The 21228-nt window shown below is 39.4% G+C and overlaps 1 protein-coding gene across 1 annotated transcript in view; it reads left to right on the forward strand.

Moving 5' to 3' along the window:
* Positions 1 to 21228, forward strand: part of SCAMP1 (secretory carrier membrane protein 1) — a 96041-nt gene that overhangs the window by 70778 nt on the left and 4035 nt on the right. The window contains exons 7-8 of the mRNA XM_004613142.2: positions 6280 to 6381; positions 9447 to 9564. Of these exons, the coding sequence (XP_004613199.1) occupies positions 6280 to 6381; positions 9447 to 9564 (220 nt within the window). The remainder of the gene's footprint in view (positions 1 to 6279; positions 6382 to 9446; positions 9565 to 21228) is intronic.

Consider the following 21228-nt stretch of genomic DNA (forward strand, 5'->3'; position numbering starts at 1 on the left):
GTGACCGCCTAGCTACTGGAAAATGGGGGATCTGGGCGGAAGAGGCCCAGTCCTGATCCAAGCAGGCTTGGAGATCTCTAAAAGCTAATGGGGATGATTAGCTTTTATATTATTTTATATAATTCAACTTTACCATTCCTTCTCTAGTAAATTTTAGTCCCAAAGATACTCCCGTTTTTTTTTCAAAGTGTTTCTTTGACCATGTAAGCATTTTCTTTATTTACTAGACCTTTTAGTTTTCTAAATTTCATTGTAGCAGATCAGTTTCTATGAGGCTGTCACTTATTGTTTGGGCTCTAACTTTTTCTATGTTAAATAAATTACTTTCTATGTTGAATAAATTAGGAGGGACTTAATTCTACTGTTACATCTATCAAGTATAAAGTACAGTAGTCCAACGTAGCTGCTAATCTTAAGTTGTAATTTTTCCTCATAAGCAGCAAAGTATGGGAAAACACTTTCATATAAATTTTTATGACTCTATAGTTAGAAAATGAGTAATGGATAAAAGTAATTAATGATGTCTCTAGTTTTGTTTTTACTATGAAATATGTTTTTATTATGAAACTTGTATATACATGAAACTTATTTTGATATTCTGGTTTCTTAGTACATAGAAAAGGAAAAATGAATACGTTGAGTTATAGCATGATTCTCTACCAAAGGGCAAGAAAACAGAAATGTATTTCAGAAGATTCGCTTTGTGAGTCTGGAGATTTGATGAAGCACAATTTGATGAAGCACGCATTGCTATTAACACCAGATAACACGGATCTATTTGGTGTTAATAAAAAACAACATTTTATGAGACCGTAGATGTGGCTCCAAGGTAGAGCACTAGCTATACATACAGGAAACCTGGACTAGATTCCTGGGGTGAAAACCCCCCAAACCCAAACCTGACATTTTATATGGGACTTTTTTGTTTGGTAAATTTTCTAGGTTTATTTATCATAAGGCAGTAACAAATCTTGTATAATATTTACAGAATTACTATAAAATGAGAACTATTTGATTTCTGGTAGAGAAATATGGCTAGTAGAGAAAACACTCGTAGACCAATAACTATGTTTTTACATTACAGAGAAATGACTAGAGTAGGGAGAATACAAAGTGAACATAACTCAAGTTCTAATGCAAAGAAGTAGATTCTAAAAGATTAATGCTGGAATAATTTGAACAATAAAATAATGATATGGGGCTGGAGCAGTAGTACAGGGGTTAGGGCACTTGTATTGCACATAGCCAACCCAAGTTCCATCTTTGGCACCCCAAGTGGTCTCTCAAGCCTGCGAGGAGTGGTCCCTGAGTGCAGAGCCAGAGTAAACCCTGAGGACTGCAAAATAAATAAAATTCTATATATACTGATGGTTTAATTTTAACCTAGTGAATAAAGTACTCAGAAATTATAATAATAAAGAAATGGATAAATAAAGAAAGTGACAGGGCAAATCACTCTAAAATATTTCCAAACAATGTAGATTCTTTCATTTGGAGCTGGAGCATAATAATCTTTTGAGTGTGAGTAGACTTTGTGACTTGTCACAAAAGCTGAACATTTGTTTGCCAGGCAGAAGGGAGGATTGCATTCAGTATATTCTAGGCAGAATCCAAATAACAGTCATTGAGATAGCAAAACATTTCAACCATTAGTCCAGAGCAACTGGAATGGATGCTTTTTTGTGTGTACTATGAGAAATGTATATTCTGCATATTACATTATTTAGACTTTATCCTGTCATCAGTATTCATGAATATTAGGAGATAGAAGAATCACCCAGGGGGCTTGCTTGTAAAACTTACTAAAGCAACAGAGAAGCAGTTTAAACCAGTAAAGTGGCAGAAGCAGAAGTGACTAATATTGAAGGAGTCAAGGACACAGTGTTCGTGAATGTTCGTCAGTGTCATATGATTTTATAAAGTAAAGAGAGACTTGAGGAATTCAGAGTGCAATGAGCAGAAAAGAAAGAGCATGTAGAGGACATCAGTAACAGAATACTCCAACAGTTACTGATGTGAGGGAGTAAATAGCGGGGGTGAATGTTTAGTGGGTGACAGGGTTAAAAGTCAGCTCTCCGGGGGGGTCCCATCCCTGGCACTGCACCTCGTGTCTCCCCTCTCAGCATCACCCGAGTCCTGGAAGTTGCCAAACATTGCCGGCTGCCACCTTGGTGATCCCTGAGTACTTCTGGGTAGGTCTGTTGGCACGCAGTGCTGTTGGGTCCAGTAGCACTGCATTGCATCCCTGAGCAGTGAAACATGTGGCATATTTGGCCAGCTGTTGCTGGAGTGACCCCTAGACTCCTTGACCATTGGTTTTTTATTTTTGGAGGGGGTACAAAATAATAAAAGCATGAGCTATTTGGAAAAAGACTTGTGTATTTTTATACACTGAAAAGGAAGAACCTAGTGAGAAAGTAAAGACAAACTGGAGGAGAGAATAAGTAACTGCTGAAGCGTAGGGTGCCACGGATTAACTAGAACACTGGCTGGAAGATGGCATAGGCAATTGCTTGTTTTGAAAGTACAGATACTGCCTTCTATACAGGAAGATTGGCAGTATGCAAAAATATGGAAAGTCCTTACCTGGAGCAGGGAGTTGAAATTTATTCTAATGCCTTCTTTATTCCATCTCTACTAAGAAGATAATCTTTGAGATTGGGTTAAAATGCTTAAAAGCCTTGATAAAAATGTATTTTGGAGATGCAGTATTCACGACTGAACAGAATATGGATAGGTAGAAATCTTATCAAACAAATCAGATTGAATAGTAGTTTTAGCGTGACCAAGTAGATGAAGTTTATTCCACGATTCAAACTTGGTTTAACATTAGAAAAATAATTAATATAAATTCACCTTATTACAAGCTAAGATAGAAAAGCCATTTATGATCCTCTTAATTGATGCTGCAAAAGCATTTTACAAAATGCAAGACTTGGAATAAAAAATAGCTTTCTCAGCTTGATAGAGAACATCTTTGAAAAATTGTAATAGCCAACATCACACTAAATCAGAAAGACTGAAAGCTTTCTGCCTAATGCAGGAACAAGATAAGGATGTTCAGAGGTGTCTTTTAGTCTTTCAGTATTGTAATAGAAACCTTTCACTACACACAGAAAGAAAAGTATCCAGGTTAGGAAGGAAGCAGTAAAATTGCCTTTACTTGTAGACCACTTTATCATAAGCACAGATAAATAAAATATACCAGTTAATGGAATGGTATACCAGTTAATGGAATGGAAGACTTGATGTTAGTATGATGAATCACAAGATATATCTGTGAATCCCAGCCAAAGGCCCAGTAGACTCACAGAAATGAACAAGGTGATTCTAAAAGGTTAATAGGAAATGTGAAGCAAAATCTAGCCAAACAACTGTGAATCAGGACAATAAAGTTGGAGGACTAACGCAACTTAACTTAAAGATGTGTTAGAAAATCATTAATTAAGGATAAGCATGACCAAAAAATCTCCTGAAATAAACCCATTGATAGATTATTGTTGTTTATTTATTTGTTTGGTAGCCACAGAATGCTGTGCTCGGGCATTTTTTTTTTCTTTTTGGGTCACATCCAGGGATGCACAGGGGTCATTCCTGGCTCTGCACTCAGGAACTACCCCTGGCCGCGCTCAGGGGACCATATGGGATGCTGTGAATCAAACCTGGGTCAGCTGTGTGCAAGGCAAACGCCCTACCTGCTGCGCTATCGCTCCAGCCCCTGTGCTCAGGCTTTCTTATGGCTCTGTAGGGATCACTGCTGGCAGTGCTAGAGGATGGAGTGCTGGGGATCAAATCTGGGTCAAGTACTGTCTCTTCAACCCTCAACTTTTTATTTCAAGGTACAAATTGTAACAATTGGATATAGACAAGAAAAACTTTAATACTTATTATTTTAAAAATTAACTTGAAAATGAACACAATGTAAAACTTAAAAGTATAAAACTAAAGAAAAATGAAAATGAGGTATCTGTGGCTTTAGAGATTTCTTAGGTAACAGCAATAAATTAAAAATTCCTTAAAGGGGCCGGAACATTTGCCTTGCATTAGGCTAGCCTGGGTTCAATCTCCGGCATCCCATATGGTCCCCCGAGCACCTCCAGGAGTAATTCCTGAGCTCAGAGCCAGGAGTAACCCCGAGCATTGCTGGGTGTGACCCAAAAAGAAAAAAAAAGTCCTCAAAGAGGGGGAGATTCTGGGGACACCGGTGGAGGGATGGGTGTTCGATCATTGTATTACTGAAACTCAAACATGAAAGCTTTGTAACATATCTCATGGTGATTCAATTAAAAAAAAATTCTTAAAAGAGCAAATCAGTAAATTAGCTCATAAAACAAAAGACTACAAGAAGATACCCTTTCAAGAGAATTTCCAATTTTTACTTAAGCACCATGATTTATATTACTGTTGATAAGAGAGTGTCAGGCATACAGTGTTCCAGCTTCCCACCCATCATTGTCAGGAATCCCTCCATCAGTGTCTCAAGATCCGTCCCCACCCAGCTACCTCTACCCCCTTGGCAAACTCATTAAAAAATTAATACAGTTCGGGTCACATGTTTAGTGTTAATGTTTATAAATAAGATTTTGCTAAATACATTTCTCTCACCCTTCCTCCCCCAAAGTGCCTAATACATTCCACCAATTGTTCTTATTGTTACACAGCCCCAAGGAAAGACACTCTTTATGATTCTAAAAATAAACCACAGACTGAAAAAAGACTTTCACAGGAATTTTGTTAATATCTCATAAGGGACTTTTAAATCCAGAGTGTATCAAATCTCTCAAAATGCAGTGGTAAGGAGAGAAATAAAAAACTTCAGGAAGATTTCAAGAGTTCACCAAGAAAGATATATATGGACCACACAAAACATTAAAAATACTGTTGGACATGACTGGTTACTAAGAAAATGCAAATAATACCAAAAGAAATACTAGGATGTGCCTATTAGAATGGCTAAAATTCAAAAGCTTGGCCTAGCAGCTGCTGGTGAGATGAGGGGATCTGGACTGTCCACAGGAATATAAGGTAGAAATGTCTTTGAAAAACAGTGTGAAAGGCTTTTTAGAAGTGAGAACTATATCTTCTTACATACTCATTTCACTTTGAGATAGTTGCCCAAGAAAACGGGAAATAATTTTTATATTGACTTAAAAATGTTAATAGTAGCTTTATTTGTCACTGTCACTGTCATTGTCACTGTCCTTCCATTGCTCATCGATTTGCTCAAGCAGGCACCAGTAACATATCCATGTGAGACTTGTTACTGTTTTTGACATGTTGAATACGCCACAGGTAGCTTGCCATCTTCTGGGTGGGCTAGATACTCTAGGTAGCTTGCCGGGCTCTCCGAGAGGGACAGAGGAATCAAACCCAGGTCAGCCGCATGCAAGGCAAATGCCTTACCTGCTGTGCTATCGCTCCAGCTTTATTTGTAATAATAAAAAATTAGAAACAACCCAAATGTTTACAGGTAAATAAACTGCAGTGTAGATATATAATGGAACACTAGTTAGAAGTAAAAGGAAGTTTTCTATATGTGCTGAGTGAAGGAAGGCAGAGAAGTAAAAAATTATATACTATATAGTTTATATAAAATTGTAAAATATGACAACTGTAATGACAATAGGTATTGATAGAGTGGGGAGGGAAGGATCATTTAGATACACATGGAAACTTTCACATATGTCCACTATCTAGATTGGAGTAACTTCAATAGGTGTCATATAAATATCAAATTTTATTGAATTGTGTATTTTAAATATTTGCATGTAGTGGGGTCAGAGTGATAGTACAGGAGGTAGGGCAGTTTGCCTTGCACACTGCCAACCTGGGTTTGATCTCCAGCATCCCATATGGTCCCTGGTCACACTGTCAGGAGTAACTCCTGAGTGGCAAAGCTAGGAGTAAGCCCTGAGCATGGCCGGGTGTGACCCAAAAAGAAAAAAAGGGGGGGAGGCAACTGAGGAAATATTTTAGTTAATGTATATTAATTCAAATTAAGTTGTTTAATAAAATAAGATAATTTTTGCTGATATTATGCAGTGGAGAATTTAAACAACAAAAATGAGGTGAAAATAATTATACAATGTCTTATTTCGATATTACTATCTATATATGATGATATTTTCATTTCAAGCTTCAAATTGTTTGATGCTATTTAAATATTTTAACTTGAACTATTTTAATTCTTTAAATATTTAAATCTGCCAGTAAATGTATTGAAAAAAGTAACATTTCCCCCCCCCCCCCCGTTCTTTCTCTCCTCCCCTTTTGTTAAAGGAGTGACAGTTCATTCAGATTCTTTGTATTCTTCTTCGTCTATATTTGTCAGTTTGCTGTCCATGTACTCCAGGCTGCAGGATTTCATAATTGGGGCAACTGGTAAGTCATTTATTTTTGTTACTCTTTTAATCTCTTAATCTAACATATTTCTATAATTTGGCTTCCTACAAATAATTAATATAGACAAGCCAGATTGGTTGAAGTAAACAAAAGTCAAAATAATTTTAAAATGTACTTAAACAGCTCCCTAAGACATAAGGTTTGGACAAACCATTCTATTTGAAAATTAAATTTCCAGTCGTAGAAAGTAGCACATTTATGTTCTCTGTCTTAAATAGATTAAGTAAAATATGTTTAGGAAGACCACAGATTGTGGAATGGAAAGAAAAGAACCTCAGAAATTTTAGGGGAAAGCGTACCTGTTTCATACCTAAAAGAGCACCTTTTTAGGTGTAGGTTTTCATATACACACCCGTATCCATGGACTCCTTTTTGAAAGGCAGAGTCACATACACATAAGTATTATTTTGGAAGTGGAATCATTCTCAGTCTGGTGGTACAGTGCTCACTCAGTGAAACTGTGACCATTTGAACCCTGATTAGGAGGTAATAGCAGATTGATTTCTCACTTTGTACAACCCAGAGAAAAATTTGTTTTTATACCTTTTGTTTTCGGATCACACCCAGCAGTGCTTAGGGACTTCTTTTGACTCTGCTCAGGCTGCTCCTTTTTTCTTTTTTTTTTTTTTTTTTTCGCTTTTTGGGTCACACCTGGCAATCCACAGGGGTTACACCTCCTGGCTTTGCACTCAGGAGTTACTCCTGGCGGTGCTCAGGGGACCATATGGGATGCTGGGAATCGAACCCGGGTCGGCCGCGTGCAAGGCAAACACCCTACCTGCTGTGCTATTGCTCTAGCCCCTCAGGCTGCTCCTGACAGTGCTCTGCCCGTTGGTCTCTCCAGCCCCAAGAAACAGTTCTTGAATGAAATAATGGGTGGAGTAGTATGCAGCTCAAATGGTCCTTCTGCTCTTCTTTCTCTTATAACTGAGATGCGTATAGTTGAATTCTTGGAAGTTGGATCGCATATGCAGCAACTTTGCTCTGCTGTGTACATGTTACGAGAGATTATTGAGATCTTACATTTAGTTTGCTCTCATTGAATTGGAATAATGATTGTCAAACAGCTGCTGGTAGATTTGTTAGTGATCTGTAAATGTAGAGACTTTATATAGATATTTTAAGTAATTTCTAGAAGTAAATTTTTATTTTAAATAACGTTCAGAAACAGAGAACATGCCTGCCAGAGAGGTAGGCTGTGGGGCAGGAGAGAAAGTGGGGACCTTGGTGGAGGGAAGTGGACACTGATGATCAAATACTGTACCTTTGAAATCCAATCATGAATAACTGTAACCTTTCAGTTCACAGTGATTCAATAAATTAATTAAAAAATGTTCACTCTGGTGTTACAATGTTTTAAAAATGCACTGCTATTTTAATTATTGCAGTTCTTTTTTTATGAAATTGAGTAAATTTCTTTTGCGTTTTAGTCAAAATTAGAAAAAAGTGAAAGCTGAAAATAGCAGCATGTGTAGTGACTGAATAACATAGATAGTCTTTTAGTAAGTGGGCAACCAGGATGAATTGTTTTAAGATAGAACTCTTGTAAGTCGGCTGATTTTAAATAAATTCAATTTGAGGTAATTGTAGACTCCCACAGTTACTACAGAGATAAAGCAGGAGATCCAAAGTGCCCTTCACCCAGTTCCCTCTAATACTAACATCTGGCTAAAGCAGAATTTAATATGGAAAGCAGAATCTTGACACGGGTTGTGACCATCATCAGAGGCTCCCTCATCCTGTCCTTTCATAGCCAGTCCCTTCTCTCCTGCCCCTCCAGCTTATCTCCAGCAGCACTAATCCATTTGTCTGTTATTTGGGCCTTCCAAGTGTGTTCTTTAAGTGTAATCAGAGTAGGTAATGCTTGGGGCTCTTTACTCAGCATCAGTTCCCGGAGATTGATCCAAGTTATTGCATGTCAGTGTTTCATTTCTTCCAGTCCTGAGTAGTATCAAAGATAGGAGTATTCACAGTTTGTACCTCTTGGAAGTGGAAGGACTCTGGACTTTTTCTAGCATAGGGCTCTTGGCCATAAACTGCCATCAACAGTTATGTGGACATAGATTTTTATTTCTCTGTGATAAATACCTGAACGTGATTTTTGGGTCATATGATTTGTTTTTCTTGTGAAACTAATAGATTTCCAGAATGGCTTTAAAAAAAAAAACAAAACCAAAAACATTTCCACCAATAATATGAGTCTGTTGGCTTCCACCTGGTCACTTTTTGGTTTTTTGAAGCCGTTCTTAGAGGTACATAGTAATAGCTTGTTAGGGTATTTGCATTTTTCATGTGACATACAATGTTGGACATATTTTCATATATTCTGCCATCTTTGTATCTTCTTGTTGAAATTCTTTTCATAGATTTCCCCTACTTTCTACTTGGATAGCTTTTTGATTTTTAAACCTGGTAAAAAATTTAGACTTAGGCACTGAGGTTTGAATTTAGATCATATCATTTATTAGCTGTGTGCCCTTGCACAAATTACTGAATGTCTTGGGGCTGGAGCAATAGCACAGTGGATAGGGCATTTGCCTTGCACATGGCCGACCCAGGTTTGATTCCCAGCATCCCATATGGTCCCCCGAGCACCGCCAGGAGTAATTCCTGAGTGCATGAGTCAGGGACCCCTGTGCACCGCCGAGTGTGATCCAAGAAGGAAAAAAAAAATTACTGAATGTCTCACAGTTCCTTACCTGTTAATAGCTTCAGCGTATATTTTATGGGGTTGTGAAAATAAAATGATTTAACCCATGTAAATAATTTAAGAATTGCCTGGTTTGTTTGTGTTGACTGTGTTGTTATGGTATTTTTTTCAAAGTGTGCCCTGAGCAGAAGTGATAGTACAGCAGGTAGGTACTTGCCTTGCATATACCCTACCCAGGTTTGATCCCCAACATGCCAAAAGTTGACTCCTGAGCACAGAGCCTTGACCACTGCTGGGTTTGACTCCAAAACTAAAATAAAAGTGTGCCCTTATTTATTTGCACAGGGCTTATTTTGTGTGCATATGTGTAATTGCACTTTTCATTACTTCTTAGTGGTTGGATTTCATCCCTTACTGGTCTCAACAAAAATATTCCTGTTGGAATTATGATGATAATCATTGCAGCACTTTTCACAGCATCTGCAGTCATTTCACTAGTTATGTTTAAAAAGGTAAGTGACTTCAAGCTCTTTTGTTGTTCACATGCAGGTTTGCATATGAATTTGGTGTTTAAAATTTGAAACCATTGAATTATTTAAGGGTGTAAAGTGAGCTGATAACAGGTTCAGGCTGGATAATGACATGATTTTGTTTTTGCTGACTGCCAATTTTCTTTGTGACTCTACTTTCTGTATATATTAGGTTGATAATGTTGCAACTTTTATAAAATTAACAATAAAATAGAATTATAGGGGGAAGAGAAATCAATGTTTCCAGTTATATTGAGTCTTGATATTTGCTTTTGATTTTCTGTAGGTCTCAAACATGACATTAGAAACTCTTAGAAGAGCACCCAGGTTTTAAAATATGAAGTTTATTGATCAGGGATGTAGCTCAGCTGTGAAGTACTTGTCTGCATTTTCAAGGCCCTAAGGCAAAAAAAAAAATCCTTAACATTATTATTATCATTATTTTACTATTGAATAATGAGAATATAAATAGGGATTGCATAGAAAATAGAAACAACTACCGTATATATTTAATAACACTTTATAGTCAAATGGAATCTTTTGTATGTTTGCCTTTTCGTCTTCTCATAGATCTATGAATGCTTGACTGTATTCTTTCTGTCCATATCTTGCTGCTCACTCTCCCAAAGCCTTTTTCCCTCATAGGTGCCACATTCAGTGGTACTGGTGGCACCTGAAGCCACTCCTGACAGTGTTTTTACAGGTGGTACGGATTTGAGTATCTGCTCTCAGTGAGGTAGCACCCAGAACTTTCTCAAATCATTTGTAGGACTTTTTTTTTTATATTGGTGTCTTGCAGGTATGAGTCACTCTTCCAGTTTATTCTTTTTCTTTCCATTATCTACTTCAACTCCTACAGAAATTTTTTTGTAGATGTCATTCAACATACTGTTCTTTCAGTCCATTTTATGTACAGTTACTATTATGATTTATAAAACAGCTCATGACTATTCATTTTATTTAAATATGTTTATATTTCTTTATTCTAAGCCTTGTTGATATTCTTCTTCTTGATCACTTAGTTGCCTCATCATTTCTGCTAGTGTTTAAGGTTCTAATCTCCCTATCTCTCATAGACTATTTCTCTAAGCCATGTCATACAGATTTACCATCCCCTGTTTGCTTAAGGAATGTTACTGCATTGTTGTGGAAACTGGACACAGGTCACTTTATATGTAATAGTGTGTGTGTATTCTGAAATTAGGATAGGATAGGCTAGTTTACTAATAGCATATAGTGACTAAGATGGCCAGGGTGTTTTTCAAAGGAATAGATTATACAGATTGTGACCTATGTGCGCAATCCAGGGAAGGGGAGAAATAACTGCGGCCGCTCCACGCTCCTTATGAGACCACGCCCCCTTTGAGACCACGCCTCCTGACGTAAGGACACGACCCCAACAACCTAGTGGAGAAGCAGGGCGGAAACCTGGGCGTTCTGGACAGATATCTGGAGGGAGGAGGGGATCAGGGCGGCGCGGATAGGTGGCTGAGGGCGGCAACGTAGGGGTGGGGGCTTCAGAGCCCCAGACAAGGGGAGGGGGTGAGGGGGCGACTGAAGAGCTCTTTCTCGCTAGGCAGGGTTTCAGGAGGGCAGTCCCGATTACCTGGGCAAGAGGAGGGGGTCAGGGCGGCGCGGAGAGGTGACTGAGGGCGGCAACGTGGGGGTGGGGGGGTTCAGAGCCCCAGACGGCCGGGGGAACCGACCGAAGAGTTCTTTCTCACTGGGCAGCGTTGCAGCGTATGTGTATTCTGAATATATAAAGTAAGATTTCAGGGTGAGCACATCATTTACATTGGAATTAAAGTGAGAAAGATGAGAGCTTTGGTACCATACAACTCAGGTTGAAATGCTGGTGTCCTTACTGGCCAGCCAGGGCAACTCAGGCTGACTTCTCGCGGCCTTTCCAGTTCAGTGACCTCCCTTGGACCCTGCTTCCTGGAAGCAGGAGCCTAGTGTGGGTGCTTGCAGGTTGTTTTCCTCCCGTCTGTTACAGTGCTAGACATAGGAGCATCACTGAGATAGTGATTGAGTGAAGGGATAGTATAACAACAACACTCAGAGGATTGGAGGAAAGACGAAATGAAACAGCACAAGCTGCTCCTCAATTAAAATTCTCTTCTGATCTTGACCCTTTTTTATTTTATATTCAGGATTTGATTTACTGTTTACCTTTAATTGGTGAGCACGTTTCTCTGTCAGTGTTGCATCAAAAAAGCATACAGAATGAAGAGATTATTGAGATTATTGGAAGGAATTGACTTTGGTGATTGTCAGATTGGCTAGTTTAATTCTGAAATCCATCCGCAGACCTCCAGAAAGGGTTGGAAACTCCAGCAGAAGTTGAAGCTCAGGTCCGTAGCTGGGATTTCTTTTTCCTCAGAGAAACTTTATTTCTGTTCATTAGGACTTTTCACCTTTCCAGTTCATTCAAGACTTTTCCTTTACTTAAAATTACCTGATTTGGGCCAGAGGGATAGTACAATGGGTAGAGCACTTGTCTTGCACATTGTGTGTTTAATAAATATGTGGGCACGTTCTGTGTGTACAGTGGTCAGGAGCCACTACCCCACCCCAACGGCTGATAGCGATGGTGAAAGGAGGAAACGGGTCAGACTGATTGGTGATCAGTCACTGTTTGTTGGAGAAGTTTTTCCCCAATGTACCCAGACATGTTGCATACCAGGTCCGGGCAGACATGGGGTGAAGGATGATGGGCACACAGAGAAACACCCTCTGGGAGCAGCTGATGGCTCTTCACTTTATTGCCAAATACAAACGTATTTGATAGAGGGTCTCGGCTTATAAGAACGCCCAATCACGTGAAATTCAGCATTATTGGCTTGTCACCTTTTCTTCTCTGCTTTGCCCAGGTCCAATCCCAGTCAAGTCTAGATGCTTTGGTTAGGATGACCTTCTAAGTGTATGTGACAGTTTCTGTGTCTTTGGTACATGTGACTAGGAGGTTGAGTGAGGCTCAAGGCTGAACACCCTGAGCTGACACCCTGTTCTTGCCAACTTTGCCCAGATAATCCCTCTTGCGAGATTTCGCTTCTGGGCTGCTTTGCAAGGTTCGGTCTTAATCTGTTTCAGTCCTGTCACCATGCCCCACATGGGGCGAGGCTGGTTGGTGATTCCAGTCTCTGCCTTGCTGTTTATTCCATGCTCCCTGCACTCTTATTCCAGTCTCACTGCGTACCCCACTCCAGTTCCCCTCTGCCCCTCATTCCCATTTCCTACTGTCCTCATGCTAGTGTCCCTGCACCCAGTCTTGCTGCCTTTGTCATCGACCCAGTTCTCCAGAGTTCTGGGTAGCAAATACCCACAGGTCAGATAATGCAATCAACATATTTAAAGCCCTTCTCTTCCTTCTGGGGAAGCCTGTTCTAAGACAGATACCTCATCCTGCTAGCTGATCTCCTGCTAGGAGATCAGCTCAAGGGCGGACTTTCATCTAAGGGTGCATTTCTTTTTTCCTTAGTCTATGTACATTTAAATGGTCATCTTCAAAAAATCAAAGAGAACACTAGGAAATGGAGACACATCCCCTGCTCATGGATAGTAAGAATTAACATTATCAAAATGGCAGTACTGCCCAAAGCACTATATAGATTTAATGCGGTCCCTATCAGGATACCCATGACATTTTTCAAAGAAATAGACAAAACACTCCTGAAATTCATATGGAACAATAAACCCCCACAAATAGCTAAAGCAATCCTTGGGAAAAAGAAGATGGGTGGCATCACCTTCCCCAACTTCAAAATCTACTACAAAGCAGTAGTAATTAAAACAGGATAGTATTGGGCTAGAAACTGACCTGCAGACCAATGGAACAGAGTTGAATATCCTGTCCCAGACCCCCAAATATATGGCCACTTAATCTTTGACAAAGGAGCAACAAATGTGAAGTGGAACAAGAAAAGCCTCTTCAACAAGTGGTGCTGGGAAAACTGGGTAGCTACCTGCAAAAAAATGAACTCTGACCTCTGTCTAATGCTAGGCACAAAAGTCAGATCAAAGTGGATTAAAGACCTCAGTATCAGACATAAATCTATAAGGTACATAGAGGAAAATGTAGGCAGAACTCTCCATGACATTGAAACTAAAAGCATCTTTAAGGACGAAACAGCACTGACCATGCAAGTGGAATCAAACATAAACAAATGGGACTACATCAAACTAAGAAGCTTCTGCACTTCAAAAGAAACAGTGGGCAAAATACAGAAAAAGCCCAGAGAAGGGGAAAGAATATTTACCCAATCTGATAATCTGATAATCTGATAAGGGATTAATATCCAGGATATACAAGACATTAGTAGAATTGTACAAGAAAAAACCCCAACCCTATCAAAAAATGGGGAGAAGAAATGAACAGAAATTTCCTCAAAAAAGAAATACAAATGGCCAAAAGGCACATGAAAAAATGCTCCACATCACTAGTCATCAGGGAGGTGGGAATCAAAACAACAATGAGATATCATCTCACACCACAGAGACTGGCACACATTCAAAAGAACAAAAGCAACCAGTGCTGGCATGGATATGGGGGGAAAAGGGACGCTCTTTTACTGTTGGTGGGAATGCTGACTGTCCTGCCTTTCTGGAAAACAATATGAACAGTCCTTCAAAAACTAGAAATATGGGGCAGAGACATGGTATTTGGAAAAATTAAGACTGGAATATAAGCTGAATAGCTGGTAGGTAATGATGATGGCTGGAACAGGGACGTGGCAGTGAGAAATATCTGTGAAGAATAGAAGATGAACACATAGTAACAAATTAGATGGGTCCTGGAAGTGAGGGACCAGGGAACAGTGATGATAACCCAAGGTTATAGATGGTTGACTGTGCAGGAAATAGCAGATTTCTTCCAGCACATGTTTTCAACTTTGAAGGGGCTAGAGAGATAGTACAGTGGGTGTGGTGCTAACCTTGAATGTGGCCGACCCACGTTCTTTCCCCAGCACCACATATGGTCCCTCAAGCTCAGGATCAATCCCTGAACAAAGAGCCACGACTAAGCCTGATTAAGCCCTGTGCATGGCTGGATGTGGCCCCAAACCAACAACAATCCATTTTTAAGGTGGAGAATTAAAAAAACTGGTGGTGAGGGGTACTATTTTAGTATAACTACCAGGTGTTTGAATAGTCATTTGGAAGCAGGGAAGAGGTATAGGCTACATTTCTCAGGTTAGAAGCTGTTGACCCCCCCCCTCCCGAAAACAAGTTTCTCATGTGTCACCTTTATTTATTTTTAATTGAATCACCGTGAGCTATAGTTACAAAGCTCTTATGTTTGCATTTCAGCCATACGGTGATTGAAAACCCATCCCTCCACCGGCACACACATTCCACCAACAATGTCCCCAGTATCCCTCCCTCCCCTTCATCCCACTCCTCCCCCTGCCTCTAAAATTTCCCTCTTACTTTGTCTCTGCTTTGGGGTATTATGGGTTGCAGTACAGATACTGAGAGGCCATCATGTTCGGTCCTTTATCTACTTTTGGCACACATCTCCCATCCTGAGCGATCCCTCCAACCATCATTAACTTCTCCATCCCAGCTGCCTTCTCCCAAGAGGCTGCTGACTTCTTGTAAATGAAGTATAGAAAATGAGAAGGGCATGAGGAGAGGCTCTGCGATAGCACACTCCTAGTGCTGAGAATCTGCTGAGAGAAGAAAGTGAGGAAGTCTGAACATGAATGGTGGGGGAAGCACGGGCCTGGGTGGCACAGACGGTGAGTAGAGTCCGAGTGCGAAAGACCAGGTTATTCTGCAGCCATCAGTTATTATGCACAACTCCCAATTCTTCCCATGAGGGAGCAGTTGTGAACACCCCTCCGATACACAACTTCTCAGGAACTAATTTGTGACAGGAGAGGTTCTAGAGATATGTTCATTATATGCTGACTTTCAAAAGAAGTAATACATAATTTGGGACTCTCAGCATACTCTACTGTTTTAGTCCACCTTTCATCTCATAGTTTAAAACTTAGTCACCAGTGGGACTGGAGTGATAGTACAGCGGGTAGGGCATTTGCCTTGCACATGGCCAACTTGGGTTCAATCTCTGGCATCCCAGATGGTCTCCTGAGCACCACCAGGAGTAATTCCTGAGTGCAGAGCCAAGAGTAACCCCTGAGCATCGCTGGGTGTGACCCAAAAAGCAAAAATAAGATAGTAAATAGATTAAAAAATAAAAAGTTATCAGTTACTTCTCTTTTGTGCTCACTGTCAGTATTATACCAGTCCCTGTAGCACTGTAGTACTGTTATCCCGTTGAGCATCGATTTGCTCGAGCCGGGCATCAGTAACATCTCCATTGTGAGACTTGTTACTGTTTTTGGCATATCGAATACGCCACGGGTAGCTCGCTAGGCTCTGCCATGGTGGCGGGATACTCTCGGTAGCTTGCTGGGCTCTCCGAAAGGGACGGAGGAATCAAACCTGGGTCGGCCGCATGCAAGGCAAATTCCCTACCTGCTGTACTATCGCTCCTGTCCACCAGTCCCTGCACTATGAATTTTAATCTTTATGAAATAGGGTATGAAGATGATGGTTTTCTATATGATTTCATGAAGTAAATGAGGATAATATAAAATGAAAAGCCTTTATATCTCTAAAATAAAATTGTTATCCAGGGACTAAGAGGTAGTACAGCTGGTAGGATGCTTGCCTTCCATGTGGCTGACCTAGGTTTAATCCCCTGCACCCCATATGTTCCTGAGCCCTGCCAAGAGTGATCCTGAGTGCAGAGTCAGCAATAAGCCCTGAGCATAGCGGTGTGGCTCCCCATACAAAAAAATTGAGATTCAGTCTTTTCAAACTTCTCAAAAACTGGTTTTGTCTTTAAGTAATTCTTTAATAAGAGTTTGTAGCTGCAGTTTAGAACCACAAGGGGTCAGGCTCTTCACAGATAGTTAATGCCCTCAGTGTTTTCTGTGCACACTGGGCTCTAGAGTTGTTTTACTTAAACTGTATCACCAGCCGTAGCTACAGTGCTCTGGGGGGGGGGGGGGAGGAACGTATACATATATATTTGAAGTAAATAAGACTTTTTATTGGCCTTCCACAGTTTTGAATAATTGGAAGTAGATAATTGCTGGTGTTTCAAGTGCCCAATATAAGCATTATGGTAGTATATTTGCTTTTCCTTTATATAAGTTGATAGATAAATTCTGTTAATTGACAAGCTAGGATGATCTTTCTTGTACTTCTTCACAGATAATGGGTTCTTTGTTTTCACAAATAGGTTTCTTGAATATTCTCTTCAACTGTTTCCTGGAAGTAAATACTTTAAAGTCTTTAAAGTCTTAAAGTTCTTCAAAGTCTTTCTACAATAAACTAATGATTTTAGGTTAATGGGAAGGTATTATAAATGAGTCAGATAATTATTGAGTCACAGACTTTTAACAGAGGGATTCAGAAATTTCCTTTCAATTGTTAAACAAACTAGAATGACAATAGAAAGGATAATCATAAGTATATTACTCTGGGAGCCTAATTTTGAAATATTTTTCGGGAATTTAAAAATTGCTCATAGACTCCAATATCCATCTAGAAAAATAATTGTTCATTGTGAATTTTGCATTTCAAAATAATTTTTTTAAATTATTTTACTTTAGAAAATAAATTTTCAGAGTACTTAGAAGTATTTATTTATTTTTATTCTTTAGACACCCAAATCTTTCACTTAGGGGTGGGACGCTGGGGCAGCACAGGGCCTTCGCTGCACTCCTGCTCACTGGCGCTGCTTCCTGGGTCCTGGGGCCAGGAGTCTTTTTTCCCCAAAATATTTATTCTACAAATACTTTGATTTTGTGTTGAGTGTAGAATTTTGGTATATGATCCAGATTCATGTCAATTGAGTCACATTTATCAGTTAAGTTGGTGCTTTAGACTAAATGCTCTTTGAAGATGTAAAAACAGCTTACTCTCTTTGAAAGCGTATTTGTCCCCTTTTACTTTATTTTGAATCTAGGACCAAAAGATGATAATGTTACTGTAATGTTGTTCCTTTGGTCTGATGTAGACTTGCCTTTCCTTGTCACTGTCCTAAACCCATCTCTTTCAGAAACACCTAACCCTCTAGTCCTGAACGTTTTAGGGGGGAGCTTCCTTCACCTTGTGGTGCTGAGGAGTTACTCTCGGTGGTGCTTGTGGGGAACCTTTGTACCAGTATGGAACCCAGACCTCCTGCATACCAAGGATGCTTTGCCTGTGATCAGGCTATTGAGTTCTTTCTCTAACCCCAAACAGTGACAGTGAAGTAAGTGCTAGTCCTTTGAAGAAAAGGGTGAGAATAAATCCTCCAGGGGCGGTGGGGTGGGGAGAGAGAAAGAGACAGAGACAGAGAGTGTGATGCATAATGAATGCTCTGTTTCGGAGTTACATCTCCTGTGCTCCAATACTAGTTTTTCTTGATTCTGACCAGTAGGCACACATTGCCTATTAAAATGGTTGCCCACCTGCCTTTGCTTTTCAGTCGGGGAGAACAGAGTAGGTACCAAAATGTTTAAATCCTTAGTAAATTCACACTCTGAGCATATTGTTTATAGCTTGTTTTTATTTGATATCTTTAGTATGTTCACTTTTTAAAAATTATTGCCAGCTTTTATTTTGTTACACTTTCCTGGCTACTTTAGTAGATTCCAAAGCTAGTACATAATGAAATTATTGTGAATTATTTTTACTTATATATACTTTCACGTTTAGTAGATCTGTTGATAATGGTCTACATGTGATATCTGCACTTGAATCATCCTTATATTATTAATAAAGATGAAAATCGTATGTAATATCTCATCCATTTAATGTGAACAGTTAAAAGTACAACATTTAATGGTGTTGTACATGTTACATTATATGTTAAAAACTTGCAAATATATAAATAATTTTGCTTTACAGTTCAGTCATATTAATAACAATCACCATGCTGTCTCTTTCCAAAACTTCTTACCATTCCAACAGAAACGCTACAGTCATTACATAGCAATTCTTCCTTTTCCTCATGCCCAGCTGCTGGTAACCCTAATTAACTTCTTGTTTCAATGACTTCACTTACTGTAAATATTTTGTATAAATTGGATAAGAATATTTATGTCTAACTTATTTTACCTAGCATAATGTTTTCAAGACTAACCCATCTGATAATGAAACATCAGAATTTTATTGTATATTGCTAATTGCTCTATTAAGATAAAATCATTTAAAATAGCTCACTCATTTAATGTGAATAATTCAATGGTGTTTTGCCTGTTACTTTTATAGCTCACTGGTATTCCACAATATGTCTATGCACATTGTGTTTTTAATCTGTTGATAGTTTCTACTATTGTGAATTATGTGTCCATGATTAGTGATTTAGTGTCTGTTTTCCTGTTATTTGAGACATCACCTAGAAGTTGAATTGCTCAGTGATCACATGACAGTTCTATGTTTAGTCTTCAAGGAACCACCAAACTATTTTTTGATCTGCAGCAGTGTTTTACATCTTGCTAGCAATGTACAAGCCTTCACTTTTTCCACATTGTACAACGGTTCTTTGATTCCCACAGTGTACAAATCTTTGTGTCTTGTATCCTACCATACACACCGAAATACTTGTGGCAGTGCCTTCAGAGGCAGGATTGCCTTATAGAGCTGCGTGTGTGTTTTGGCAGAGACACACTCAGATAGCCAAAAATTAGTTTCATTAGTATAACATGTTCACCTAATTTAAGGCTGAACAAGAAATACTCATTTTATGGGAAGTAAACCTGAGTTGTGAAGTGGACCAATCACGTAGGAATTAATGGAATTGGTAGAAAGAAAATCAAGTGTCCTTTTTGTGATACTCCTAGACATGAATATTTAGGTTAGTATAATTCTCATAAGAAAATAATCACTGTATCAATGTCATCCGTTGTTCGTCTGTTTACTCGAGTGGGCACCAGTATCCTCTCTATTCCTCCCAGTCCAGAGATTTTAGTAACCTCTCCGTACTCATCTTTTCCAATGATTGGAGGCTCTTTCAGGGTCAAGGGAATGAGACCTATCATTACTGTTTTTTGACATATTGAATACGCCACAGGTAGCTTGCCAGGCACTGCCTGTGTGGGCGGGATACTCTCCGTAGCTTGCTGGGCTCCGAGAGGTGTGTATATCACTCTCTCTATTATTTTAAATATATATATAACTCTATGATTTGTTGCCTACTGTCTGAACTCCATTAAATATGGGGTGGTAATTATGGAAAATGGGTAGAAAGTGTCTTATAATATGTCTCGGCCGCATGGTCCAGAAAGCGGCCTGGAGTGTGGCGGCGGTTGGGTAGTGGAGGTTGGCTGCCAGGGTTGGGTCCCTTGGGGTGGGGAGGGTTCTCACCCACCCCACCTCCCGGTGTGGCCCGAGTGAAAACAGTCTGGTGTGGAGTCTTATAAGAAAATAATACAGCAAGTATTTTTTAATATCCTATTTTTAATTATCCTATTTTATCTTAAAACTTTGCTCAAGATTCAGAGAATACAGTATATGAATTTCGGTGCTTGCCTTGCGTGCTGCTGACCCTAGTCTGGTCTGTGGTTTCAGAAGGTCCTGAAAGCACTGATGGGAGTGAGCCCTGGAACAGAGGCAAAAAGTAGCCCCTGTGCACTGCTGGGTGTGTCCCCAGCTCCCAGCCCGCCCCCTCTGAAGTGTTTCAAATATTAAAAGGAATATTATAGTAATATTATAGTACTCAAATGTAGGAGGGAAGTGAGGTTTCTGAGATGTCATTCTTCTATTTAGCCAGCCATCTTTCTGGAGTACTAAAAGGAACAGTTGCTCTCTCTCCAGGGCATTGTGTATGGAACACACTTGTAGTCTCTTCCTCTAGGTGGCTCTCTGGGTCTATGAAGACTTGAGCTGTTGTGTGCTGTTTGTACCTTCACTACCCTGTTCTGTGGGGTTGTGAACTACATTTTAAATAAACGATGAAGCCCTTAAATATAAAACTTGATGCAGAAGTGACAGAGCGTATGAGAGCAGTGTTTGTTTATTATATACCCACAAACTTACGGGGAAATGGGAAGACCAGTGAGCTGGTTAATAATTTGCACAGTGAGCAGACCTACTGAGAAGTTTGTTCAGTTTCTAGGAAATGTTTCTCATTGAGTACATACATTTCTTGAAAATACGGCATAGTAATTTATCTTGATCTTTAAATTTTCATAGCCAATTTAGTTTATTAAAGGGAATAAAAATAGCGCTCTCATACTTAATATAGTGGAATAAAGAATTCAAGGGTTTATTGGTCTATGCGATTTGTTGGTGTCTTTTCCTGAGCATTTGCACTTTGGTCCATGGTAATACAGTGTTTGCTATCACCATTTTGTCTTAAGAACTTAGGGCTATCTAGGCATTTTAAAGAATGTATTGGAAGGCTTTTTTATTTATTGATGTACCCATTCTATAACTTTCTAATTTTTCCTATTCCTCTCCTAATCATTCACAGTGGGTGCCCCTTATTTGATGTCTTAATAGTCCCCTGTCTTGACTCTGCCCTTTTTACGTACTGTATTTCCCATGGTCTGTTTATATCAGGGCTTCTGCTACCATTTATGCACCAGTGGTTTTCAGGTCCATATCTCTCCACAGTTATCTGCCTGACTGGAGTATAATTAT

This window comes from Sorex araneus, chromosome 1, assembly GCF_027595985.1.
Source record: "Sorex araneus isolate mSorAra2 chromosome 1, mSorAra2.pri, whole genome shotgun sequence".
Classification (NCBI taxonomy): domain Eukaryota; kingdom Metazoa; phylum Chordata; class Mammalia; order Eulipotyphla; family Soricidae; genus Sorex; species Sorex araneus.